This window comes from Passer domesticus, chromosome 6 (assembly GCF_036417665.1).
Source record: "Passer domesticus isolate bPasDom1 chromosome 6, bPasDom1.hap1, whole genome shotgun sequence".
NCBI classification, from domain to species: Eukaryota; Metazoa; Chordata; class Aves; order Passeriformes; family Passeridae; genus Passer; species Passer domesticus.
This window is the reverse complement of record NC_087479.1, coordinates 45,186,855-45,214,782: the sequence shown is the minus strand read 5'-3', so window position 1 is coordinate 45,214,782 and position 27,928 is coordinate 45,186,855. Positions and strand designations below refer to the sequence as shown.

The following is a 27,928-nucleotide window of genomic DNA, read 5'->3' as shown; positions in this document are numbered from 1 at the left end:
CCAGGAGCACTGGGCTTGGCATCCTGTCTTACCTGTGTGCTTGGCCTTACTAACAACCCTGTTCTGGTTGGTTCTGCTCCCCATCATTCCTTTTTTTTGATCTGTGATATCATAAAGGCCTCACTTCAGAGAAATTCGTTGGCACATGCTGCTCTGCCTTGGCTAAGACAGACCCATGCAAGACAGATCTCACAGTCAAGGAAAGGGACTAACAAGGACTAAGGAAGAAATTCTCCATGGACCTTTTAGGTACAAGGTATCTAGAACAAATACACTTTGAAAGCCCTTTGAAGTGCTGCTCTCAGTGCCTTCACAGACTTAAAAACCTTTGGAAATGTACCTCTGAACGCTTAGCTGAACGGGGATTTGTCAGTTCTTTGCTGAATAGAGATCCAGACTACAGGAGCATAAATGATACAGGATATTTACTTTCTGTTCTTTGAGAAGTTCTGCCCAGTTACCCTTTTTTCACCACCTCAGCAACAGCAATTTATTCATGTTACATCCATGTGAACCTGTTCCATTCAGCTCCTTCTCTGTTACCATGTGTATGGCAAGTGATACAAGGAATGTTTTGTTTTTATGATAAACATTCTCTCTCATTATACATCAATTTCAACTACTTAAACAAAAAAGTTTATACAGCACCTTCCAAAAGCAAATTGGTCCTTTCTTTGAAACACAGGTACCAGGAAAATACAGCAGCATGACCCTTCACTTCAATAAATACAGCTGCACACAGCCACATGGATTGGTGCCAATAAAACACATGCTTCTGCCTCCATGGAAGTGAAATAACTTCTATATACTGAAAATGGAAGAGGAACAAACAGAAACCAGTGTCAGATCTGTAACTCGTATTTGTGCCTGCACGTGGTTGAACATTGAGAGTTTCCAAGGCAAAACAAGGGGCAGACTTATAAACATATTTTTTTAATTGCAATACAATTACTGGATTTATGGTTTTCAACCCTGACTGTTCCAAAAGTCCTGGGTAACCCATCCTATTTGGTCAGACATCCTCTTTTGACTCCATAGTATGGAATCTACAGCACTGTCCTGATTCCCAGCTCCTGGTCCTCTGCCACAAATTGTGAACCGCTATCCTACATCCAAATGATCTGGGCAAGCACTGAACCACCCCTCTCACATATCCAGAAGTGGGGTGTTTATCCAAGCCGAACACTATGGCTGTCTCTACACAGCAGCTTGTAACCAAGCTGGTAATGAATCTCTGGCAACTAAGTGCTTAATTTATAGACAGAGCTCTAGTTCATGTTGTTGCAGGGTTAAGCCCTGTACGCAAGCAGCTGACCAGAATTATTTTCTGTCTGTACAGTTAGAACTTTCAGCTCCCATACAACTGTAAAGCATGCTGCTCTGAACGCTATAGCAAGTTATTACCAGCAGCTTAAGTGCAGTGTGTTTCTTCTACCCACTGCAGTACTTGAGTGCTGCCATCAAACCAATTCAGAAAAAAATATAACTCCTATTATTTAGTCCTGAACACAACATACCCACCTTTGCTCATCTTACTTCAATGACTGCTCAAAATCTATAAAATCAGTTAATCCCAGGTCCAGCACTTGTTCTGCCAGACATCCCGCAGCAAAGGCCTGACCACCCCCAAAATTTACCAATACCCACCTCAGGCAGGCTCAAACCCCAGCTTGAGACCAGCAAAATCCTATCTCACCATTTGTGCAAAGAGCATGTAAGCAAGCGCTGGAACCAAACAATGCATCCCACTGCTGGTGAATTTATCTATTTAATGACAAAGCACCATTCAGCATAACTAGGTATCAACTCAAAGCCAAGTCAGCAGGAAAGAGCTGCAGGTACAGGTCAGCTGTTTCACCAGCAACAAAAGCTGCAACATGGATACCATCATCTGCAAACCACAGAGATGTCAACCCTAGATGGCTCTAAGATGGAAAGAAGAGAAGAACTACACTACAGCAACAGACATTAATATTTTGGACTTTTTTCTGCACTAAGTCTATGAAAGAAAGAATTCAATTATTTTTCTGTACTGCTGATTAACCATCCAAACGCAAAATGCTGGCTATTACAAAGCTGTGTTCTTCCCTTGTCTTTCAAAAGATATTAGCTACAGTCCAGATACTTATGTATATAAGTTCTGCCAGGCATGCTTAATGAAAGCTTTACCTTTTATCACTGCATTCTTAAAGGAGAGAATAGTCTGTCTTTTACCTTTCAGCATCATAATGAAAAACTAACTTGTTGCATGTAATTGAAGAATATACTGTGGCTAGCAGAGCCCTATTGAGAGACAGATTATTTATCTACTTGGGTGTGCAAGAGTAAACTTGTCACAACTAAGGTGAAAAAGAAAAATGTAGCAAAGCTGCTGTGCTAACATTCTCCTCTTCTAGACCGCCACACAGCCCAGTGCAGTAAGAAGTATGGTGTTCAGAAACAGCAATACAGCAAAATCAGGCTGGAGAATTTGCTGGCCTCTGAACAGGAACTAATGGAAATCCAGGGTGCTGCCCCACCACAGCATGCACCCCACTCCATGGTCAGGGGTGGGCAAGACACATTCTGGGTGGACAGAAGAAGACAAAAAGGAAGAAAGAATATGATGAAAGGAACACGATGCCTATCAAAACACGAACAAAAACCGCAGCCACAAACCAAAACAAGTGGTCAGCCAGCTTTCCAGGGACTAGGTGCTGCCCGGAGTCGTGCATGGCCCAGAGACACACAGTGGTTGACTGATATGTCACAAACACATCTAATGAGTGGAAAGGTTAAGGAAAGCATCCCCTCAGTTCCTCTATTTAGTACAACCTTGGGCTGACACGATGCTTCACTGCTCATCTCCAGTTCTCAGACTGGGTGTGGAAGAAGGTCGAGGAGAGAGGCCTGATTCTGAACAAGTGACAAACAGCAAGAAAGTGCAGGGAAAAGAGGAACTGGCAAGGTTTCACACTATGCATTGTCTTTCAGCTGTAGATGTTACCAGTGTCCTCTGGCCTTTCCTAAGGAAGTTCCTGTGGTCAAGATTCTGCCTTATCTGAGGTCTCTGGCTGAGTTTGGGTCATCATTACCTGCAGTCTGAGATAGAGGCAAGTGCTATGCCACACTGAGGGTCAAATGCCAGCTAAATGTAGCTTGTTGAGCTGCTAACCTTGCCAGCAGCAGGTATGCTTCCTGACTTAAAGGAGATTTAAAGGCCCAACAACAACTTGTCAAGGTATACATGCAAAACAAAAGGCATCTCCCTTCATATCACATTTTTTCCTAGCATAGGACCAGGCTCCGGACTAGGAAAAAAAAAGAGATATAGATCCAACTTGAAACCAGCTTTTAGTAGCTCTACAGAAGTATAAGCAGAGTTTTCTTTAACCCAAGTAGCACCAGAGCTGCAGAAAGTGACATGCACAATGGGCCTCCCATGCACTCCTCTCCAACACTAGGTTTGATTCCATCCAGCCCAGCTTTAGGCACTCATAAATACCCAAGTTAAGCAGATCACCATAGTCAGCTTTTTCTGATAGAAATGGAGAAGAATAGACATCCTCACCATCAAGATGAAATTCATCATCTAGACATTAGCCTCTCTGCACCTTATATTTCAGACCCATCAACTAAGTGGCACGTATTAGGAACAGCTGAACTACACAGGGTCAACTAGACAGGATTAATATTATGCTCCCTTACTTTGCCTGCACTGCTGTTAAATCTGAGTAGCAACACTCAATTTGGATAAAAGTAAATGTACTCCCCAGAGCGACACAGAAATCCATGTTTTAAACTGCTTTGTGGCTCCTTCTGGAAAACAGCAGGATAAACTTTGCTTACAACCCATATCACATGCACAAGGATAAACGTAACCTTCACCCTAATGCCAATTTCCAGCAAAGACAAATTTTTATTTTTTTATAAGAATTGAACTGCAATTTTTCTAAGAAAACAGTGCTTTTTGGAAATAAAAACAATATCAAACCAAGGGAAAAGTAACAGGTCAAAGGCATGAACGGGTGACCTTACTGTGATCATTCTACCTAAGAGACTTCAGAACAGCTCCATTCCCTGGCAGAAAGCTCAGAAATGCAGCACTAGTAACCCAGAAACACTGCAGTGACTCACTCCTGTTCAATCAACTCAGATGCTCAGGGGAAACAACAAAGGCATCAAACAGGACAAGGACCAGCCAAGCAGATGCAGTATGGCAGCACAGCCTGGACTCGAGCCATAGCTCCTTACACTGAATTGCTGGCACCTCACCTTCTGCCTCACTCCTCTCATCTCATAAAATAAGCCTTCTTATAGTAGAGGTTTGACCTCCTCATGAACATTACTGATAACCATAGGTGTTCTCAGAACACAAACTGATCATGGCATAACAATGACAAAGAAAACAGCACGGGGAGATTTTATGTTCCAACATTCCTGGCCCTAAACACACAGAGAAGTGAGGGAAACATCTCCAGCAATGGAGGAAAACTCAGACAGAGCAGCTGTATAAACCTGAGAAAACGGGAGCAGGCAAGGCTGATCACTGAGAACAGCATGACTAGCATGAAAAGAGAGCACAAACAAGCTCAGAAGGCTAGAGGTCCTTTTGCAAGCAGAAGGCAGCTAGCCCCCTTAAATCACACTCGGTATCTGCTCCTGTGCTCTGCTATTGAATTGGCAAAAATAAAATAAGAACAAACAGGCAGGGGACAGAACTAGGACAGCTGCAGCCCCTTCTCTCAGTTGCTCCCAGCTCCAGCTTTCAGTATTTGCCTCTCTTCAGCCCTGCCCATGACCCTTCCCATCAGCTACCCCCAAATAACTCAGATTTGAGGCATTGCTCCACACCACTGTGCAGAGAGAGAGACACTGACACACACACTCAGCTTCATCAGTGACACACATAAGCAACAAAAAAATAAGAGAGAAGGCTCCTTCTTCTCCATTCCTCCTCCTGTGTCATTAAAGCATCATTGTTTTCTCTGAAGTTTTTAAAGAGAAAACAGAAATTAAATTAAACTGAAAGGGTGTAAAAAGTGTCTGGTACAAAATACCAAAAGCGCAATGCCTCTTCTCTTCGACGAGCGGTAAAAGTAAACAGCACCTTCTCTGGCAGGGGAAACAGGGCTGTCTTACGTAATCAGGGCATGGAGGGAGAGGAAAGGGTCAGGAAAAACACACACTGCCCACTGTTCAGAGAAGAGCTCCTTTCAGCAGCCATGAGTAAGGCTGCAGAAGTGACAGCTTTGCTACCTCCCTGCCCAGCTGGCTCTCTGACCTGCCTAGAAGCAGTGTCCAAAACCACAGGAAAGGCTGGCTTTGCTTCCAACACTGCTGGCTGGTGGCCTTATACACAGGATGACAGAACGCTGCTTTCCTCACAAGTTATGATGGGGCAATTTATTTTCATTGGCATGAGCAGAAGAGAGCCAGTCTGATCCACCCTGCAGCCACAGGACACTGTGAAAGGCAATTTTATACATATACCTCATACAGTCATAACACACTGATGTGGTTGTGTTCGAGGGTCCCAGGACGAGGGAAGAGATGAGAATCTTGACTCCATGTTTCAGAAGGCTGATTTATTATGTTATGATATTATATTATAATGCTATACAAAAATTATACTAAAAAGAATAGAGAGAAAGGATCCATTAGAAAGCTAGAAAGGAATGGAAAGGAATAAATAACAAAAGCCTGTGACTCTCAGAGATTCAACACAGCTAGACCATGGTTGGTCTTTAAGTAGAAACAATCCACATGGAGCAATCAAAGATGCACCTGTTGGTAAACAACCTCCAGACCACATTCCATTTCTTTTCTGAGGCTTCTCAGCTAGAATAGGAGAAAAATTCTAGCAAAGGATTTTCATAAAAACATCATGGTGACACTCATGCACCTCATATGTCATTGCACACACCTGTCTCAGAATGAAACCATTCAGCAGAGACCTCTGCCTTCAGAAGATGAACCGAGCCATCTACAGTCAGAATTTTCAACCTCCCATACTCATCATTCATGTGCTGTTACATAAACTTCAAGCCTGTTTTGACTCCCTTCATGGCTATCATCTTCCCATTCTCTTACATTTCCACAGCAGTCTGCCCTAAAAAGTCACAGAAGGATTTTCCCACCCTGCTGACATCATTTCCTCCTTGTTACACACCCTGTCCAGTCCACGCCACTCAGACAAGCTGCAGGCTGTGTGCTGGGTAGAACATAAAAGATTCATCCCAATCCATCAACCCTGCTGACAAATCAAGGCCAAACTAGTGAGCAACAACTTTCTTTTCATCTGTGGCAACTCAAACTGTTCAAATCTAGAGCTACCAACACTCACTCTGCTCTCACCACCTGCACACAGGCAGGCACTTGCACTCACAGGTACAAAACACACATGAGGCTTTTTGCAGCCTCACTGCCTTCTTCACTTCCCAGTCCCTCAAATTTGTCGTGTCCACTCTGACCTTTAAGACTTAACACCCAGGCAGCTTGGCATTTGGATTTCAGAAAACCATTCTCCACAATACTTCCAACTTTCAGGGAGTCCCTTACACACCAGCTCTTCCAAGCTGTGGCTCGGGGGCAGGTCCTGTTTGCCACAACATCCATGCAGCTCACCAAATGCTGAGCTCTGTGGTAGAACCATCACACATAAATCCTCACAGACGGCAAATCAATACAAGATGATCCATATCAAGGGAAGGGGGGAAAAAGGGGGAAAACCCATGGGGGGGAAAAACCCAGGGGGGGAAACGGAAAAAAAAAGGGGGGGGAACAACAACAACAACAAAACAAAACAAAAAAACAAAAACAAAAAAAAAAACCCACCAAAAAAACACAGGGGGGAAATTGGGGGGAAAATGGGAAAAAGGGGGGGAAAATGGGGGGAAAAAGCAGGGGGAAATGTGGGGGGGGGAATGGAAGGGGAGGAAAAAAACAGGGGGGAAGGAAAAAATGGGGAACTGGAAAAAACTGAAAAAAGGGGGAAAATACAGGGGGAAGAAAAGGGGAAAATGCGGAGAAAAAAATGGGAGGGGGAATGGGAAAAAAGGGGAAAATTAGGTAAAAAGAGGGGGACAAAGGTAAAAAAAAAAAAGAGGAAAAACACAGAGGGGAAAAAACACAGGTGGGGGGAGACCCCAGGAAAAATGGGGGAAAAATGGGGGGGGGGGGGGGGGAAACAAGGTGGGGGGGAAAAACAAAGCGCACGGAAGGGGGGAGGGGAAGGCAAGCAAACAACTTAAATGATTGCTAAAACCATCAGTGCATCAGCTGCAATAGCAGCACTTTGGAGAGGATTTTTCTGAGGCTTTTTATTATTACTATTATCTTATCTGCAGAAGGCAAGCCAAGAAAACAGAGAAATAGATGGAACCAAGCCCTGTATCTGAGCAAGCTCTCTAGAAGCAAATACAGACACGTTTCAGGGCTGGCAGAACACTGTGCTGAAATTAAGTGGCGTGGGTTGTGACGGAAACACAATTTTTCAGATCTGGTAATGCATGCCAGTGAATAAAACTTCCATAGGCTGTACAGCAGCACCTAAATATTTGTCCTACTGCTGTTCATCCATAGCTGGCACACATTCAGAGACTACAAAGACAAAGCCAAACCAAAGCTCAGACTGACTTTTCTACCTCTAATTTGCATTGCACTTTTCCCTCCAGGGATCTTTCATGGCTTGGTTTGGATTCCATCCCAGCTCAGTCCCAAACAGAGAGATGTATCAAACAATTTCAACACACTGACATATTTCATTTTGAATTTAAGTATTTGAAATTACTTTGAAAGCACATTCATGACATTTCAATACTCTACTGGGTAACTTTTTAATTCACCCATTTTTCACCTCATGGGTAGAGTGTAGGGCAGTGGGTCTAAACTAAAACCAGAAAACTGCACCAGGACAGAATGCAAGCTCTTTGGGTGGAGTACTGTTTGCCCAGGGGAAATTAAAACTTCATTACTAGCTATTCAAAATTTGGTTATACCAAATACTGTTCACCATGAGCAGGACACAGCCATGAGTCAGCAGCAAAAGGAGACTCCATGAGGCAAATAAAGTAGTTCTGACTTTCCCCCCTTCACTGCAGAGGCAGAGAAGGGGACAACTAACTACTAAATGCATTCAGAACATGGAGCAAATATGAAGGACCAGAGCAACTTTGCAACTTAATCAAAAGCCTGTCGAAATAACAAACTATATACCTACAGGGAAATACTATCAGGAGGGGCCATCAAAACCATTTTCCTCACTGTAACAGACAAGTTGGACAGCAGTAAAGGACAGCTGGCTCACCCACAGCAGCACTCCCCTTTCAATTGACTCCCATGCATGGTCACTGGGGCTTCCATTGCCAAAAGCCACAGAGTGCAAAAGCAGTCTGACTTTGGATGAATTCTTGCTAGGACTGAAACCTGCAGAGGTGAATTGGGTGCACAGAGAAAGAACTCTAGCAAGGAAAAGAAAAAAGCCAGAAAACAATGCTTAATAAACTATAAATACTTCCTTACAAAAAATCTTGTGTGTTCTTACACTGGCTAAAACAATGGCCCAGAAGTGGTTCTACTTTCATAATACAGTACAAAAGAACCTGAAACCAATATTGTCTAGCAATGGCTCATCGTGTGTCCCATGAATTAAGGCCCTGGCAATAACCCAGCAGCCACAAGGCTTATGACAGCTTTCTCAGGAACTTATGAGAATTTGACTTCTTTCCAATAAGGCCCTTAGGCTCCCAAAGGAATCCTCAAACAGTTTTTCAAGCCCTAGGAGTCAGGCCAGTGACAGCAAAAAGAGGATACCCAAAAGGCACTGCAATGACAATCCCACAGCAGAGCAGGAATGCAGGCAAACAATAAAACTGATGCTAAACAGATCCACAATAAATTGGCCCCAACTATAATTTCAACTGTAGGGCACTGCCAAAATGAAATGGTCATTTACTGACAGAGAAAGCAAAGAAATATAAAACCTCAATGGAACAGTAAGAGATCACAGACAAATTTTAGAAAGCCTAACACTGCATCTAGATGAAGAAAGCTTCTCTTCTACTTCTGAGCAGAACTCTGTGTCCTCACCTCTAGCAGGGGACCAGGATGTTCTGGGCAGTTCTCGCTTTCTGCTATAGAGGCATTCTATTATCCATTCTCCAAGTAAGAAATTCTCTTGTGTGTGACAAAGAAGTCCTAGTCATCCCAGAATCCCTTTCCTCCAGATATCCTGAGTCTGTGGCAAAGGCAGAATGCCCAAACAACAGCAGCAGTACAAGCAGAGCCGCTGCAGCACAGCTCCAGCCCACCACCACCACAACTGAAGTTAAGAATGCTGGAAATAGGGCACCATGCTGGCATTTCTCTACAGCAGCAATAGCTCTTCTGTGCTCCAAAGACCGTTCTTCGATCCATAAAGTGGCTGCACATGTGCTGGGGGAAAAGGCATTCTTTCACCCACATACCACTTTGTTTTGCAGAACGGAAGAAAAAATATATTTGTTCAGCAAGTATTTTAAGAAGAACAATCATTTCTGCTTTAAACTGACCCCACACTGAGGATGTTACTCAACAGAGAAGCAGAAAAACACCTGTCTTTTGCAGAAATGCAAATACATCCAAACACACCTCTGGCCCCATTGCAGACAGTGGCATCCTTTGTGTAACACTGCCCATAGCTACATTACCCACATTGCAGATAAACTGCTGCCCAGCTCAGTTATTACAGAGCTAAACAGAATTTATACACACATTCATCTTCCAAGGCTTCTCAATACCAACAGAAAAAGCTATCTTTCAGAGGATACAGGCACTTTCTTAATATTAAGCTTTTTAGCTTCTCTACTGAGAATGGCAAATGTGATAAATGAAGAAAGGAAGCAAAGCACCTTGACAAGGTCATACAGGAGGCTTTTAGGAAAAAGCCATTGCTGGGGGACATCCCAGGATAAAGAACCCATGTCCGTGCTCTCAGCATGTCACTCATCAGGCCAGGTGGGTGAAATATGAGAAGATGTCTTTGTTTATGCCTATTTTGGAGAGTAAATTTAAGGAATCAAAATAATTTGGGGGCACCCAAAATATTCAGCATATCCTAAAGGAGAGGAGGGAAATGCCCTACAGATAGTTTTGGGGAGAGAAGAGACGTACACAGTAAAGTACCCTTTTGGATCAGGCTGGATTTTGAGGTTTGAAGGCAAGCTGCAAACAAAACCGCAACCTTGATCTCACAGGTTTTTTTATTTAGGCCAAAAATTAATGCAAAACCCCAAGCAAACCCAGCAGTCCCTGGGCACAGCTCAAGCAGCCTATTGTTCCAGGAGGACTTATCCATCAGCACAGACAGCCCCCTCTGATCAGGTCGCATGATTGAAGGCTGTACTTTATTATCCCCTCACACCACGACCAAGCGAAGCAGCGGCAGCGGTATCAGATCAGGCAGAGGAGCCGCTGCCCTTCAGAGCAGGCTCCTGAGTAAGAGCTCCCTGATGTGCACACGGGTGTGATGGCTGCGCGCAGCGGGAACGCCGGAGCAACCACGCCACGGGAGCCGTGACTGACTGAGTTTAAAGAGGCACCGCAACCCAAACCCAGGAAATTCAAAAGTCAAGCTGGTCTCATAGCCTGAATTTATTAGAGCTTCTAGACTATTTAACTGGGTAATGGTGCAGCATTCCCAAGCACTATACTGTGGCATTCACATCTTCTGAAAAATCCCTTCACCCAGGATTTTTCTCCTGGGAAGCTGAGAAGCCTCAGAGAAAAAGGAAAACAATTTTTACCTCATTTGCTTCTCCTGTGTTTTGCTCCTTTGGAATGTGGCTGGAGATTGTTTCATTAGTTTCTAGTGTGGATTGTTCTGTCTCATTGGCCAATCAGTGCCAAGCTGTATTGGGACCCTGGAGACAGTCATGAGTTTTTCATTATTATCTTTTTAGCATTCTGTAAGTATCCTTTCTGTATTCTTTAGTATAGTATAGTTTAATATTCCTTAATATAATATAGTATCATAAAATAATAAATTAGCCTTCTGAGAACATGGAGTCAAATTCATCATTCCTTCCTTCATCGGGGCACCCCGCAAATAGAATGCTATACAAACGCTAAAGAGCGCTGAACTGCTGGGCAGAGGCGAGCAATGATGGAAAACTCAGTGAAAGCAAGCCCCCCACGGCTCAGTCCCAGCTCCACCATGCTGTGTTCCACCACTGTGCAGCCCTCAGGGCTGCTCTGCAGCAAGCCGAGACCCTCCCTCAGTCCTGGAGCTACCACTCCCCACAGCTTCCCAATGTTCTGCTACACCAGCACCACTGTGTTATGATTAAAATGCTAGAACTGGCTCTTGAATAAAAAAGAAATTCACCTGCAAGCAAAACAACTTCAAAATCCATATTCATAAAAAGTGTTTGAGGAATGTAGAGGCCTCTCTCTTTTACCCATTGAAACAGAACAGTCCTTGGTCTTTCATATAAAACATGCCGCAATTTCTTTCTTTCCTGCAGCGTAGTCGCTGTGCATGTGTCTACCACTGTATTACCTCAATATTTTTGCTCAAAAAAGCACTTCCCTAACAAAAAGGAATTCACTGGCACAAAGCAAACGGTATTACTTCTGCAAAATTTCATTTGAGAAGCCACAGCTAAAGCGCAGGACCCCTACGGTTCCCAGTTCTGCAGTGTGATAGCTTCAGCATCCCTTGTGAGATGAGGCATGTCACCTTAATGCATGCTTAAGGTGAGAGAACAACCAAGCTGATGGGCTTCATCACCCTAAGGACACAGAAAGTGACATACTTAATCTGATGAGAGGCACTAAAGCAGCACCTCTTAATATTTTATGAAACATTTGGCTGTTTTTAATTTTAAAAACAGCAGCTCAATAAACAAAGCAATGGAAGATTCCCTGTGGATGGCACTATGATAGGTGCACAGCAGCCCACTCTGCTGAGTGATAGCATCGTACCCAATCCATCAAGTCTGTCCTCCTCCCCACATCCATGCTGGAAGGATGTACACTGGGAGATCTCAGGCTCTTCACACTGCCAGGGACTTTTCCAGAAATAGTTGTCTTTCGCCAGAATACAGTGTATAGCAGAGGCAGCTTTAGAAATGGTTTAAGACATCCAGCTTTCATGTAGCACCTTAATCTGGACACAACAGGCTGACATGCCCAAGCTGAAGTTACTTTAATCAGAAAAAATACATTTTGTCCCCTATTTTCCCAGTTCTGGAACAAGATTACAGACACAGACTGACATGAAACACAAAATGCAAGCATCCTACTTCATTACTACTGCACACTTGCTTTAAGTTTATCTGCTTCCTTAAGCAGCCACTACTGGCCACTGTCAAGAGATAAGGTACTCAGCAAGATGCATCTTTGCTCCTACTTACAGCAATCACTTTCTATTCCCACTCCCATGAAGGCTTGCAAGGTACAAGACCAGCCAGAAGACAAATGGAAGAAAAAGTCCAAGCACCAAGTTTGATTACACACATAAGCATCCCCCAAAGGACAGCCTTCAGCAGAACCTGCTCTTTAATCCTGTGCTCCAAATACATCCATCACCACTTATGAGAACCTCAGAGATAAGACTTAAAACTAAGTTAGAACATCTTCCCCCCCTGCTCCTTTTCATTGCAATTCAGAAATTCATTGATGCCATGGTAAAGTACTACAAGAGGGATGGCTCCCCACAGTGCTTTGGAGATAAACCCTGATGGGAGGGGGCCTGTGTACAGACCCAGAGAAAAGGGTTCCCAGCCAAAGGCAGGAAGCACATCAGAGGCAAAAGCACATCCATGAGCACAGTGGGAATATGCAGTCCTCCCTCCATGGAAGAACACCACCTTGGGGCTTTTCCCTTCAAGCATTAATAACTGACAAGTCCTGCCCTCACCTCAACTACACAGTCCATTCTTCACTATGTGGGAAAAAAAAAAGATTCTGCAAAAATTAAAAGCACTATCCCAAGAAAGGGGATTATTTTGTCATCTGAGGACACTTACATGGAAGAGTAGAGCTGATGGCAGTCTTGTGATCTTTCTGATTAAAATGCTGCCTCAGGATATTACTCTCCCCCTCCAACATGAAACAGTCAATTAGGCTGTGACATATTCATGTAATAAATACTTTTTCTTATTAAATATGTCAATCCAAGACTGGCAATATTTTTGCCTTGAAGTCACCTTACTAAGAAGAAACATGACAGATAAATCCAGTCTTAAACTAGTTAAATACTGGCATCTGAGGAAAGTAGGGAATAGACAGGCCTATTTTTCAATCCCATCACAGTGCTTTAAAAAAATATAAAATAAAAAAAAGGAGGGACAGGAGGGCTTCATTTCCATGAAGAGCCATCTTACCCTTTCATTATTAATTTTATATACATATGCATAAATACACACACACACACAAGTACACTCACCTTTCACCTACTGCAGGTGAAATTTTCATAAAACCTCTACAGGTACAAGAGCATCTTAAAATTAACAGCACAAAAATCTGTTCATGGCCTCTAACACAATGGTGTCAGATGACCATCCTGATGACTCTCAGACCACTCTCTTACACCACATTAAAAAAAAAAAAAAAGTCATTATTGAAACAAGAACTGTCTTTGTGGAGCATCTACCCCAGCCAGAACACCACCTCAGCTCTCACTTGTAAGCACAGCCAGGATCATGGATGGTCCAGCTGTGCTTTTCCACAGCCATGTCCTGCCTGCAAGAGCCCACTGGAACAGCCCTTGAAGAGGCAGGGATGGCTCCACAAAGCTTAGAAAGTTACAGAATTCCACCACTGCTCACCATCTCCCAGTCTGTCAGCAGGAGCAATCTCTAAACATGCCACAGGGATCCTCAAAGATATCTTTATGAATACCTGGACGCCAAGAGTCCTGAGCAGAGAGCACCATCCCAGCATCCCAACTCCTCTTCAGTGAAGCAGAACAAAATCTCTGTCCCACAAAAATAACATAAATAACAACATCTCTGCCTCCTTCTCAAGTAACAGGCAGCAATCTTTATACCTAACACTAGATCTTAAATCATTTTATGGGAAAACATTTGCATTTTTGGATGCATCTACAGGACTTCCTCATATACTCTATTTAGCAGAGACATCTGTTACTCAATACATATATATATTTCATCTAAATCCCACCCTCTGAATCCTTTCCATCAGTTGTCACTAATGAAGCTTTGTGTGCAAAACCAAGCGCATTCTGCCCCCATTAGGAAGCCAATTACAGCAGGAAAAACAAGCAATTAACAAGGTGCAAAATAAACATCTTGCCACCTGCCTTTTAATAGCAACCCCACTTCAAACAAGTCACAGTCTCAGCACAGCTTACAGAATTGGCAACTGATATTATATATGTATTTATGCAGCAGCTGTTCTTCATTGCAACAAATATTACAGGCTTACCAGATAAGGTCAGCATATTTAAAAAAACATATAGCAAGTATTAAAACCTGCTTTGAGGCCCTGAATGGTGCTTTTAATGAAATCAGCAGCATCAGGCTTGTGTGGCATTACAGTAGAGCTGCAGTCACATCCCCAGCTTAGAGAGATTTCTCCTCATTTCTCCTTGCTTAGCAGCTTCAGCATTTGTTTCGCTAAATCCAGGAGCATGAGCAGCTCTTAAACAGTGTGTGGGGCAATGAACAGCACAAAGCTCTACAGAGCAGACAGCCTTTCCTGCTTCCATCATCCCTGCCTCTCCTTGGCTTTCTCCACCTCCCCACCATCACATCACTACACCCAACTGCACTGTGGAGCTGGGGGAAGAAAGTCACTCACTAAAAAAAAACTTAAAATAATCAAGGCAAAAACACATCTATATTCCATCTCAGTCTTTGCTCCTTAAGCCTTCATGCTTTAGAGGGGAAAGGAAGACTTTCAAAGACACCCTAGCTAGCTCCAGAGGGAGCCTCTTTCCTTCACCTTTTGTGCAACAGGATGAATGACACACTTCTGAGTAGTTAACCAGGACTAGAGAAAGCCCAGGAGTACATCTGCAGGATTTAGCAAACTTGGAATGGAAAATGTGCCTGAAAAAAATAACAGCCAAGCTTCATCCTGCATGTTTGTTTTTGTATCTTTCCCTCTTGCTCTGACTCTCTACTGCTATGTAAATTACTTATATACACTAAACTTTCCATGTCACATTTCAGTTCCTGACTAATGTCCTATTTAACCACTCATTTCACGATTCATGTGAGTCTCTTCCTCTTAGGATTCTTCCCTCTCTAGCCTCGTTGGGATCCGAGGAGCAAAACACTGAATAGGGTACTTTTGCCATTGTGCACAGGAGTGCACAGGAGTGTTAGCTGGAGATGGAGAGAAAATTGTTAACATTCTTTCTCTAAATGACCACAGGGAGCAACAGGGAAGAGAGCTTTTAACTCCAAGCAGGGCCAACAGGACTACCCACAGCTTTATAGAAGTCTGCATCATGATCAATAGCACTAAAACAATCCGTCAGGGAAAAGTTGTCATAAAAAGTCCTATATTTAAATAACAATTCACTACCCTTGAATACCACTGACAAGTCAGATCTTGAAAGACCCACATCTTCAGTTCTGGACATTATCTACATGTACACAGAATAAGCAAAGTCAGAAGAAGGGGAACAACAACAGGAGGTGAAAAGTGGTGAAAGGTCAAAATTTACCAGACTCATGAGGGTGCACACCTAAACCGGACCTACTGCAAAAAGTAAAACACACCTTTTAGCTACCAGTTTCTCATGCTACCAGTCCAAGTGCAGAGATCTCACAAGTCTCCTCCAGCCCTAATTATAGAGACAAGGTCAGAAAAGACACAATCAGCCAGCATGAGCTGCAGGAGGTCACAGGGTCACTCTAGCTACTGAAGTATTTTAGGAGTAGTTCAGTCAGCCAGGTCACTTAACTGACTTCATTTCTGTTTGTTTTTTAAACAAGCAGCAATATTTTCCCTTGCATTTTGTGGATGGGAAAGCAGGAAGCAGGGTCTACTCCTTAACCACCAGCCTAGGATTTCAGCACACATCACTAACAATGCCATGGAGCAGCCATGCCTGGCTGCATTTTACAGATCTACACCCACCAAAAAATGCCAAGAAGGAGCCTCATCCCACAGCGACAGCGGGTCAGAACACTGTCAGCTTTCAGAAGTTGTTCAGATCACAGGAAGAAGGCGGGTGTATTATCTGCACTGCCTCACAACAAATCCACGTGACAGAAGCTGCTCAAGCTGCTCCAGCTGCACATCAAGAAAGCAGCCCACAGTCCTCAAGCTTTCTTCAACTCGATTAATTCTAGGGCAGTCTCTTCTGCTTAATGCTGATGAGGGCTGCAATGGGTTTTCTGACCAGCAGGCTGCCTGAAGGCCCAAAGAATCAGCAGTTTTGAGGACTGCTGCTTATTGAAGGTGGCAAGAGACCAGAAATGTGGCAAGAACTTACTGTGAGAAAGAGTTGCACTTCTAGTTCTAAGAGCTGGGACTTCAATTCTTGCAATTCTTCTTCAAAGGATGCTTAAAGAGACCCAGTTGTTGAATTCTTTCCGCCCTCTTCAAAAGGATGGCTGGAGAGATCAAATTTCACTAAACACTACCAGCTGAGTGCCATCCGTACCCAGCTCACCTGAACAAGAGTGGGAAGCTGGCAATGCCGCAGATGGCTCAAGCTGCAGTCCTCCTAATCAGCGTGAGCTAACAGCCCATAAAACACTGACTAATTCCCAAATAGTCACATGTGTGCACATTCTCCCACAGCTCTTCTAAACAGACTTCAGCAGTTTGGCAAATGGTCAGATTAAGCAGAGGATAGATGAAGTTAAGCAGAGAATGTTTTTGGTATGTAGCAGTCTCTCCAGGTCATAGTTCATAAAAATCTTTACAACTTCTGGGATCAAAGGAGCTACAACCATGAAAGACCTATTAGTTCATTAGGTCCATCACCCAGCCAAAGCAGGTTACCCAAAAAGACAGGACAAAGTTAAAGTAATGGTGTGTGAACAAGCCGAGTACATTTCGCTTTGAAAAAAAGACGCTAAGCAAAGTCAGATATGTGAGCTAGTTACAGTTACAGTTCAGTTTTGTTTTTAAGAAATAAGCAAGCACGTTTCTACAAGGTAGCTATAAAATGCTAACCTGTATCTAATGCTGTGGCTTAGCTATGAAGCACAGCTCCAGCCCCTCTTTCTCACTCTCAGTTGCAAATTTCCATCTCCAAACACAAATGCCTTTTACCACACAGTTCAGTAAGAAAATTACTTTGGAGCCCTAGTACTGAAAATGCATCAAAGCACAATCTTCAATTTCTCAACTCCCCACCCCCTCCGGCCCCCAAGAAAAGAAAGAAATCAAAGGATAAAAAGGAGAGACACAGTTTTGCTCCCACTGGCCTACAATAACAATAATGATCATAATCTAGAGATCGCAGGAGGTTCATCTACCCTCCATGCCAAGTCAATTTGCTCCATTCACAACTGCGCATAATTATTCCTGGGACTGCAAAAATTACTGTCTTTTCACTAGCAATAGAATTGTAAAAATGCTTTCAACCTCAAGCCCTTATTTATTAAAACAAAACTATTTGCTCTTCTACGGTTCATGTTAGGTCTGGCATTTCTGTGCAGAGGGTCAATAATCCAGTCGTTCAAAAAATAGTCACGAAAGACGTATTAACATAAGCTGTGTATTAAGACACAATTATTTATATGCTTGACATTAATGGCTCTGCGCGGTGCTCTGTATCAACTCACAGATACTTTAGCAGGAAAATAACAACACTTTGGGAGAATTTCTGCTCTCCCAAGGACAATTAGCCTAACGCTAACGCCGAAACGAGAGAGCAATAAGGACTGACAGAGGAATGCTTCATCCCAGAGTCTCCAGAACAGCGATGCCCGTCCCCAAAGTTTGTACCCATCACAGCACGCTTCCCTCCGCTAAGCACACAGAGCCCGTGCCTAATGCCTCCGCAATCCTCAGATTAATGAAACACGAGTAAAGCGGTTTCCAGACGCGTTATGCTCTGCTCAGAGCTGCGGATGCCCAGCGGGACCGGCCGCGCTGCCCGTCCCCGAGCGGCGGCCGAAAGGCTGCTCCGGGAGCGGGCACGGCCGCGGCAGCCGGCGGTACCGGGGCAGCGCGCACCTCCGCCAGCTCAGCCGCGCTCCGGGCACGGCGGGCGGAGCAGCACCGCCAGCTAACGGGACGGCGCCCCAGCTGGCCCCGGAGTTCGGAAACTCCGGCAAACCCGCAGCCACCGCAGCGCCCGCAACTTGGCCGGGGCTCGAGTGCCACCGGAGAGATATCGCCGGTGCGGGGTGTGCGGAGCCGCGGGCAGCCCCGCGGCGCCGGGAGCGCGGTGCGCCGGGCTGCGCCGCCGCCTCCCGCCCGAGGGACCGCGGAGCCGCGGGCAAACAGCCCCGAGCCACGCCGCGATGCTGCGCCGACAGGGTCGCGGCACGGCGACAGCGGCGGGTCCCGCCGCCCCCGCTCCCGTGCCCCGGGGGAGCGAAGGGCGCACGGCGCGGCGGAGCGCGGGGCTGCCGCGGGGCGCCCCGGCTCCCCTCAGCCCTGCCCGCCGGCATGCCCACCCTTCACCCCTCAGCCGGACCGGGCGGGCGGCTGCCGCGCCGCGGCCACCAGTTGCGCTTCCCGCTGCGGTACCTCGGCCAGGACGGGATGACAAGTCCGCCCGCTGCCGAAGCCCTCTCGCAACGCAACAAGTGCCCGCCCGGGCGCGGCGGGAGGAGGCGGCGCGGGGGCGGTGGCGGTGCCGCCGCTCAGCGCTCGGGGCGCCCCGGCTGCCACTCACCGCGCCGCGCGCCGCCGCGAGCCCGCCCCCCCTCCCCGCGAGCGCGCGCGCGCGCGCGCGCCCTCTCGCTCTCTCTTGGGCCGCCGGGGACGCCGTACCGCGGGCCGCTACCATCAAGTACACAGCGGGGGAGTCGGTGCCGCTCAACCCGCCTGCCTAGCGTGTCGGGCCGGCCGGCGGCGGCGCGGTTTCCCCCGGCCGGGCGCGGTGGTGGCGGCCGGCGGCCATCGGCAGCGGAGGAGCCGCGCGGTGGGAGAGGAGGTGCCGGGACGGGATCGGGACCGGGACCGGGACCGGGATCGGGACCGGGACCGGGACCGGGACCGGGATCGGGATCGGGATCGGGATCGGGCGCTTTCCTCCAGGCAGCCCTCGGGAGCGGGCTCCCGCGGGGCGGCGCGGTGCCGGCCGCTCTGACGCGCCGTTGGTGTCGTTGCAGCCGCAGCGCAGCGCAGAGATGATCATCCCGGTGCGGTGCTTCACGTGCGGCAAGATAGTGGGGAACAAGTGGGAAGCCTACCTCGGCCTTCTGCAGGCGGAGTACACGGAAGGGTGGGTTTGCTTTCCCGCGCCCCGGGTGGGATCCGCAGTGCACGAGATCCCGGAGCTGCTGGGCTGGGAAGGAGCTCTGGGAGCGTCTCGCCCAGGCAGCCCCAGGGGCACAAGTGAGGGGTCTGGCGTCATGAAAGGGACGTAGAGAGGCCAAAAAGCACAGGTGCAGTCCGAGATGGTTTAACCAAAGGTTAGAAATTGCAATAGGCAGCAACAAAGTACTTATTTCCCCGCTGAATCTTTGAGGGCGGCAGTGTGGAAGTTGGCCCTTGTACCCAAAACATCCCAAATATTTAACTCTGTACACATTTGCTCATTTCTTCCCTTCCCCTTCCACACAACCAACTTTGACACCAACACGATCAGTTTTTTAAAGGCAGAGAAGTAAAAAAAGTTAAAAGTGTAAGAAGTGTTTAGCGATTTGGGTTGGGTTTGTTTTGGTTTTTTTAAGCATTTTAACCCAGAGTTGCTAACCTGATTTTTAAGTACTGAATTGCTGGAGAAAGAAGTTTTACCTGCTTTAGACACCCCACTGATAGTCTCTGCATCCTTTGCATAGCCAGAGTTTCTGCTGATACTTCAAGGAGCGTGTAACTATGGTGACACTACCTCAGAAGCTTTGAGAACAAAACTTGAGAAATACTTACATTTTCATCAAGTTTAAGTTTGAAACAAATAAAAGTATCCATGGATGTTTGCAATTCAGAGGAGTGAAAAAGAAGTTAGAAATCTAAGTGATGTTGAAGTAGAATGTAGGTGTTAAGTATAAAGCAAATAATTTTGTTTGCTTTCAAGGGGTTGGGGATCCTAATAGTTTTTACAGGTAAGTTTATTTTTTCATGTATGGAGTTGAAAGCATTACAATACCAGGGGCTGTTAATTATTTTTCACTCATACTACAGTTTAGCAGGATTTTTTGATAGTGCTTCTGACATGTATTCTAGGCATTACATTTTAATATTTTTCTTCAGTATCCCTCTGCTTTTGTGTAGGAGTTTTGTGTTGTCATTGACAAATGCTCACTTGAAAACAGTTGTGGTCACTGGCTTGATTCTGGGGTTGTTCAAATTAATGCAATTATGGTGTTGTAAGAAGTAGAGTTCACAGATATCAAACAGCTAAAATCTTACAGTGCAGTACTGCAGTGACTGTTAATGGTGGCTTAAGAAATGGATGGACAAAAGAGGAAAACTTGTCTAAATAATCAGTAGTTTAAAAAGACACCCACACCTTTCTGTTTGTCCCTTAAAAGTGCTCTTTTTGCACAAGTCCTTGGAAGCTGGAGGAAAAGGCAAATATAACTAAAGTTGTCTTAAAGTATGTAGTATGACTTTGGAAGTTGTGATTAATGTTAGTATTTTGCATCTCTGATAACTGCATATGAGAGTTCAGAACTCTCCAGTTAGCTCTTAAAATTTACTTATCAACAACTATCAGATGCTTTTGTTCTCAGGTGTTTTGGAAAATTGAGGCATGATGTGATGTTATTTATAAACATTCTTTATAATGCCCCACAGTGCTCTTACACTTGTGTAAAACAAGTTTTGCAGGTGCTGTCCTAGGAGGAGCAGCCCTGCTGCACTCTCTACAGTTGCAAGGACTGAGTGACATCAGAGATGCTGCTGGAAGTTGGCTCCTGCAGTTAGACTGCACTGCTTGGAGCCAAACAACCTTTTACCATGGTCCAGCTTAGGCAGAGGCTTCCTTTCAGTCCTTTGTATTTCAGAAAAGTATCCATTGGCCTGTTCTTCCAGGAGAATTACAAGTTCCAGGAAATGAAGTTTATTTTGAGCAAACGCTTTATTGCACTGCATTATATCAGTATCATCATAAAGACCTGAGATCAGTCATGTCTCACAAATGTCACATTCTGAAGGAGTATCAGACTGGATTTATGGTGCAGAGGTTGCAGCTAAAGATCGTGGTAGCACTGTGACCTTTAAGAGGACTGATAGGCACAGCCAGGGAAAACACCCGCAGTGTTAAGCTAGGGTGACTCAACATCCTCTGCCCAAATGTGAGACTCTGAGCAGTCACTCCAAAGGAGTTCAGTGGAAAGACTGAAACACTGATTTCTGACCAGCCTGCACCTACTTACTTGTATGTATGTTGGGGGCAGGTTGTGTAACCGAGTGCCTTCTCCCATGGGAGCTGGGAAGGATTGTAGCCATCCTCAGAATTAGCATCCCTGCGTGGGGGAGGTTGCATTCCGAGTTATTTTAGTTTCTGTATATCTCACCTTTTTAGCGTGGCTCAGAACTTAAATTTGTCTTGTGAAATAGACAAGAATCATGCTCAGTTTACAGAAACATGTTAAAACAGTGCCCTCCGAAAGCTGTGGCAGCTGGGGACCCTTCTCAGCAGCAGACCCTGTGCTCTGGCCGGCTGGAGAACGGGCAACCACACTCAACAGCACCAAGGGAAAAGGGCATTAACAGCACGTGCTGAATTTCTGTCTGTCTTTGAACTGCAAGCAGTTCCTCTATGACTGAGCTCAAAGTAATCAGTGTGTTGCTTAGGAAACGTTTACAAGTGGTTCTGACTCACTTCATCTGTTATGTTTTTTAATTGTTGTTCGTTAATAGAGATGCCCTGGATGCCCTTGGCTTGAAGAGATACTGCTGCCGCAGAATGCTCCTCGCCCATGTGGATCTGATTGAGAAGCTTTTGAATTATGCACCCCTGGAGAAATGAGATGGAAAAAGCACTGTGCTGCAAGCCATGTGGAACGTATCTCTAATTTAAACTTGAAACCGGACTTCAGGCAGTAAAGGATGAAAGCCAACTGTAGTGCAACCATCAAGAGATGTTTATCTTCTGGATAAAATACTGCCCCAAGCCACTAACCTCTTTCAAGGAAACAGGAATGATGAAGTCCACTTAAACAAGATTTAGAGATTAAAAGTTTGGATGTTTCTTCTTAAATCTGTGTTTGGAGTTGTGAACTTCCAAGATGCTTCTGCCAGTAAAAATAAAAGTTTGTCCATGTAGAAAAACTATTATAGTTCATTAAAATGTTGAAATAAAGGAGGTTTTTCCCTTGTAGCCTTCCTACAGTTTCTGGATAAAGTGTATGCTTGAATCTTGAGGGTTACCTTAAGGTTAGAGGTACTGCTGAGTACCCAGTTCAGCGTCCTACAATAGCCAGGCAAGGGTTAGAAACACAGGACTGAACTGTGGTTCCAGTGACAAGGAAGTGGGTAAGTTTGTGAGGCAGCTCCAGAAAGCTGCTGGAGCCTGCAGAGAACGCTTCCCACCGCAGTTAAAGTCAACGTGTGTTCTCTGCCCTGATCCTTACCAAACACTGGGGCTGCTGTAGCACAAAAACACTGATTCAGATGGTGCAGTGCCTTCATTTGAGCAAAACACGTCTGAGTGTCTCCACGGAGAGCACTGGATGTGAGAATTGAGGCGTGCTGGTGTGAACAGGATCAAAGTGCTGCTGCTGCCAAGCACCTGCACCCCTCTGTGGCTGGTACAAACGCTCTCCACTGCTCATCATCTCAGTGCCTTCACGTTGCACTGCGCGTGTGCTGCGCTGCTGCCCGGCCCGACAGGGGCTGCAAGGGAGAGGGCAGCTGGAGCTGCAGGGCTGGGAAAGCTCACCTGCATCCAGACAGGCACTGACCCTGCCCCGGGCTCTCACCTTGCTCTTGCACAGTCAGCTTGTAAGTTGGATCATGTTTTCACTCTGTTTTCTGCCAGCATGAAGGTGCATGGTGCATCCACAGGCAGACACACCCATCTTACCTGAAAGTGAAGGAGGGCCATTCCTGCACCTCTGTGGGTTTGGGATTCTGAGCAAATGCAGCATTAGTTCATCATGACAGCAGCCCAGTAGAGAATGGGCTGGAAAGGGGAGTAATTGCTTAGGATGCAGTCTTTCTCCTTGGTGCAATTAAACTTTTGGCACTCATGTATCAGCTGCAGGGTAAGAAGTATCTCTGTGGATTCTTTTCTGTAGTACAAAGAATCTGGTTTGAACAAACCCTGGGTTTACAGAAATAGTTATTATTTAATGTGCTTACTGAGTCAAACTTGTACCCACAAAGCTTAAAACTAGATTGTCTCACAAAACAAGAGGCAGGACTGCTGCTTGCCTTTGGCTATCACCCAACCAATCTTTACACTTGAACTTGCTTTTCAATTTACTACAAGACAGTAGTAGATGTTTCTCATATTCAGCAATTCTTCACTGAAGACATCTTAAAACCTGTGCTTTACCCTAATGCAAAGAGAATTAAGCAATTAATTCTAGCATTTGTTTCATAGTTGGTTGGGTAGCTTATGTTCTGCATGCCTGCTGTATTAGCAAGCTGAACACACTTTATAAAAACAAACCAAAAAAAGCCCTTCACTTCTCTCTCAGGCTATTTTGTAAAAGGGACACTGAACTAGAGGATGACCTTTCCCAAGTGAACTCGTGTGGGATGCTTTTCCCTGTCAGAGTGGGGTGAGACACAGCCCTGCGTGCCAGCCTGTTCACAGATCCATCGGGCCCCGCGCTCGCTCCGCGGGCTGGGAGCGCAGCAGCCCAGACGGGAACGTCTGGCAGAGGCAGCGTGCAGGAATGCCGTGCAGAAAGCTGGCCTGCAGCACTGCCAAGGAACTGGATTAGATGAGTTGACAGCACTTGGTTTCTATCTGCAAAAGCAAATTTCTAATCTCATTTTCTGCTTTAGAATAACATGTTTCTTTTCAAAGCGGGTGCCAAGTTGTCTGATATTAAAGGTTACGGCTCCTAAATACTTAATAATGAAAATGCAATCTGCAAAAACACAGCAGGCCTTGTTCAAAAACTGCAAAGGAAAAAGAAGAACCCACCTTGGTTGCTCTCATTACTATTCTCAAAACCAGGGTGCAGTGGAAGCCAATGGCAGTCTGGTGTCACTCCCTCAGACAGATGTTACCCATGGAGCCGCAAAAACACCTGAGCAGCAAGACTAAGTCACAGCAGGCACTAATATTAGTTCCTGCAGCCCTTGACACCCTGTGTGCACCACAGCTTTTCCTCGGGAGTTTGCAAATGCAGCATTAACCAAAAAAAACTATTTCTGTAATGTGGCAAAGCATACGGTTCATCATGATCATGTGAAAAGTTATCTCGAGAGTTTTGTCCTTGGGAGGGTTAGGAGCAGGAGCAGAGCTTAAATCCTGTTGCAGAACGAGTCTGAAATTGTCAATGGATTTCTATAAATCCCATGTTTCGCCCCTGCTCATTGGTAACTAGGAAAGTAATTCCCTTTTTGCTGTCACTTCCCCTGTGCTACCTTCTGCAGCAGTTAATAACATAAGAGTATTGGATCTGCTTTCTAACCTGCCAGATGTCTTTGGGAAGAGCCATTAAATATGCTCACAACAACCACAGTTTTTCAAGACAAGATGTGTATACACAAAAGAAATAAAAAAGCCTCAGTTTTCCCTCAACCAGAAAAAGAAGCCCTTGACAAAATCAACAGATAGGCAGCAGTGGGGGAAAAAAAAGAAGATAAATGGTAGTGAATATGTCGTCCTTAATCACACAAAGAATTCTGTCAGTTGGATGGTTTTTGAAAAATACAAAAATCCCACCACTCCTCTGCAGTCACTTACTCACTTTACATGTAAAACATTTTGGAAATTTTTCAAATCTCTCTTGAAAAGCTGTTGCAGGGCTCCCACTAACCCAGGTCGTGGTTTAACCCCAGGCAGCAATCAAGCCCCACACAGGCACTCCCTCATTTCCCACCAGCAGGAACAACTCTCTCTGGGGAGAGAATCAGAAGGGTAAAAGCTGGAAACTCGTGGGTGGAGATAAAGGCAGTTTAATAGGGAAAGCAAAAGCTGCTCACACTAGCAAAGCAAAACAAGGAATTAGTTCACTGCTTCCCATGGGCAGGCAGGTGTTTGGACATCTCCAGGAGAGCAGGGCCCCATCAGGTGTAACAGATTCTTGGGAAGACAAATGGCATCACCCCAAATGTTTCCCCCGTTCCCCCCCTCACTTTGCATACTGATATAGTTTGGTCTGGAATATTCCTTTGGTCAGTTGGGGTCACCTGTCCTGCCTGTGTCTCCTCCCACCCTCCCGTGCACCCCCAGCCTCCTCCTCACATGGCAGTACCAAAAGTAGAAAAAGCCTTGGCTCTGTGTGAGCCCTGCCCAGCAATAACAAAAACATCTCTGTATTACCAACCCTCTGTTCAGCACAAATCCAAAACACAGCCCCATACCAGACACTGTGAAGAGAATTAGGTCTAGCCCAGCCAAAGCCAGCACACCTGGTACTGGGACAGCAAGCAGTCACAATCAGAGGTGTGACAGAAGACCCTCTGTCACCCAAGCCACAGCTTCCCTTCACACATCACAGTAATCCCAAAATAACGAAGCAGTGCCTGTGACACACGGTGGGAGCTGAGGTCATGGAAGTACAGAGGAACTGCTTATGGAGCTCAGCATCCTGCTTCAACCTGGAGCATCAGCACCAAGCTGTGTGTGCTTGCAAGGCTTTACGTTTCTTGAAATTACAATTTTCAACAAAAAAAAACCCTCTTGATCATAATTCTGAGTCCCTCTGCAGGAAGGAAGTGAAATGCTTTTGTGCTGATCTGTAATGAGCCTCAGGTTTTATATCTCAAAAGGAATTTTGTTCTGAAAAACCACCTCTAGTGAGGGTCTTGCCCCAGGGTGATTTACTGAGAGATGTGTGCTGGGCTTTTGTTCTTCCCATGACTTTTCCCTAAATGCAGTCTGGAATTAGATACTAAAGTCTGACTTCTTGTATATGTTTCTTGTCTATATGAACAAATATGAAAACTCTCAAAATCCTGATTAAAACCATTACACAAACCCCCTTAGCAATGTATTTCCATCAAGATGCCTAACTAGCCCTGTGGCTACAAAGCTACATTTCACTGATAATAATCTGTGAGAATCCAGAACAGGAGCTACCTCTTTCCCTGTAAATGGCCCTTCAAGAAAAATCAATCCTTGCCCTGACCAAAAAAAAAAAAAGCCTATTTTCCTCTAGAATCAGTGTAATTCTAAATAGTTTCTAACTTCAGTATGGATCTCAGAAAGAAAATAGCAACTCTACTTTGATCCCTCTCAGAGCAGACCCATGTACATCCACTTGAGCTCAATTAGCCAGCAAGATTTTCTTATTAGTGAAACTTCTCAATTGAGACATCTCCAAGACAATGTTGCTTCCACCTGGCTCTGACTGCCCAGAATATGAACATAGATTTGCTTTCCCCTTCAGTGCATTTGCACCATGACTTACATTGTGGCTTTGCTTTCAGCCCCAATTTTTATTCAGTTCCTCCATCCAGTGAGAAAGCATTTTTAATTGCTCAGTGGGGACAGCACAATAAAGATGTCTGAAAACCCAGGACAGGGAGCATGTGGCCAAGCCTTTGGCTCTGCCATGCTGGATGGTTTGACGTGTCACCCACTGAGGTCTGTTGGAGTCTTTTCATTAACTTCAGTGTGACTTAAAATGACCTGGTAACCTGTGGTGCCCTACACCACTCGGGTGTCCAGGATTAATTCATTTTGTTAAGTTCTGCTAAGAAAAGCTGTTTGACGTGCCCAAGCATTAGCACTCAAAGAACTTTCAGATCTTGCTGCAGACTTCAACCACGTGCATCTCTAGCACACAGGCCATAGAAGAAAATAAAAGATAAGAAGTTACCTCTGGCTGCAGTGATTCCTGCCACTCAGGGGCAGCTGTAAGGCTTTTCTTCAGGCTGATGTTTGGAGCAGCACAACATTCACATGGTAGTGGGTCTTGTTTAAACCCTCCTTGCTCTCTCCTTCACACTCCCTTCCAAAAATATATAGGGAATGTGGAGCCAAGTCATGCAGAAAATGTCAGGGTCTAATTCCTCTTTCTCCACGAAAACACATCTTCCAGACTCTGTCAGTCATCCTTTGTGGTGAGCTACACCCTGTCTCGTGCTGTAGGGCACAGGTAGCAGGGGTGAAGCCACCATGATCCCAAGCACCACACAGGCTTCCCCACAATTACTCTCAGGATACACCTGCTCCTGTGTTTAACACTGAGTCTTGTAACAGCCAAGCCAGAAAATTCATGAAGGAAAGCCCTTCTTTATCCCTGCCAAATACCATGCAAGTGTTTTAATAAAATGAGTTCATTATTTCCTGCTCTTTAGAAGATGAACAATTAAAGATCAAAGAAAGGCATAGAACAGCTGACAAAAAGCTAAAAGCCCACAGACTTTAGGGAGCTCAAGAACCCTGGCAGTTAACAAAGCAAGTGGAAAAGGCTGTGGTCAAGCCTTTCTGTGGGCACCAATGATTTTGAATTAACACACTGCCCATCCCACAGGCTGGATTTAGAGATAGGAAGAATAAATATTGAATACTCTCTCTTTGGAAATAAGATCTCCTTCTTTTAAAAGCAAGTCTACTTGGAGAACTCCAAGAAATTAAGTAAATTTAAATAAATCAGTGCCAGGAGTAGGACAGCTGTGCTCAGCACCCACTTTTAGATACTGACCTTTTGGGAGCTGCTGCTTTCCACACTTTCTAGTGGTTCACTACAGCTGTATCTACAAGCTTTGAATTTCTTCAGAGATT

At 45.2% G+C, this 27,928-nt stretch overlaps 2 protein-coding genes and 2 long non-coding RNA genes across 20 annotated transcripts in view; 2 read left to right on the top strand and 2 right to left on the bottom strand.

The window, feature by feature from the left end:
- Window positions 1-18,790, bottom strand: part of TSPAN4 (tetraspanin 4) — a 414,093-nt gene extending 395,303 nt beyond the window's left edge. For 12 of the 17 annotated variants that reach the window (XR_010364879.1, XR_010364874.1, XR_010364878.1 and 9 more), the window contains exon 1: window positions 16,433-18,607. The gene's annotated coding sequence lies outside the window, so the exon portion shown is untranslated. Of the gene's footprint in view, window positions 1-16,432; window positions 18,608-18,648 lie in introns of those variants that run through there. The other 5 variants (XM_064425143.1, XM_064425153.1, XM_064425150.1 and 2 more) reach the window with 3 other exon arrangements.
- LOC135303391 (uncharacterized) lies at window positions 67-8,493 on the top strand. The gene is made up of 3 exons (XR_010364889.1): window positions 67-256; window positions 2,974-3,092; window positions 7,329-8,493. It is a non-coding gene; the product is annotated as an uncharacterized LOC135303391 (long non-coding RNA).
- A 231-nt stretch (window positions 18,791-19,021) lies between the features above and the next one.
- POLR2L (RNA polymerase II, I and III subunit L) lies at window positions 19,022-22,393 on the top strand. Its single transcript, XM_064425161.1, has 2 exons — window positions 19,022-19,348; window positions 21,934-22,393. Exons 1-2 carry the CDS (start codon window positions 19,254-19,256, stop codon window positions 22,040-22,042), a joined length of 204 nt encoding a protein of 67 aa, XP_064281231.1. The 5' UTR covers window positions 19,022-19,253; the 3' UTR covers window positions 22,043-22,393.
- Window positions 22,169-25,424, bottom strand: LOC135303394 (uncharacterized). The gene is made up of 2 exons (XR_010364890.1): window positions 24,173-25,424; window positions 22,169-23,098 (listed from the first exon to the last, which is right to left on the bottom strand). It is a non-coding gene; the product is annotated as an uncharacterized LOC135303394 (long non-coding RNA).
- Between the last annotated feature and the right edge of the window lie 2,504 nt (window positions 25,425-27,928).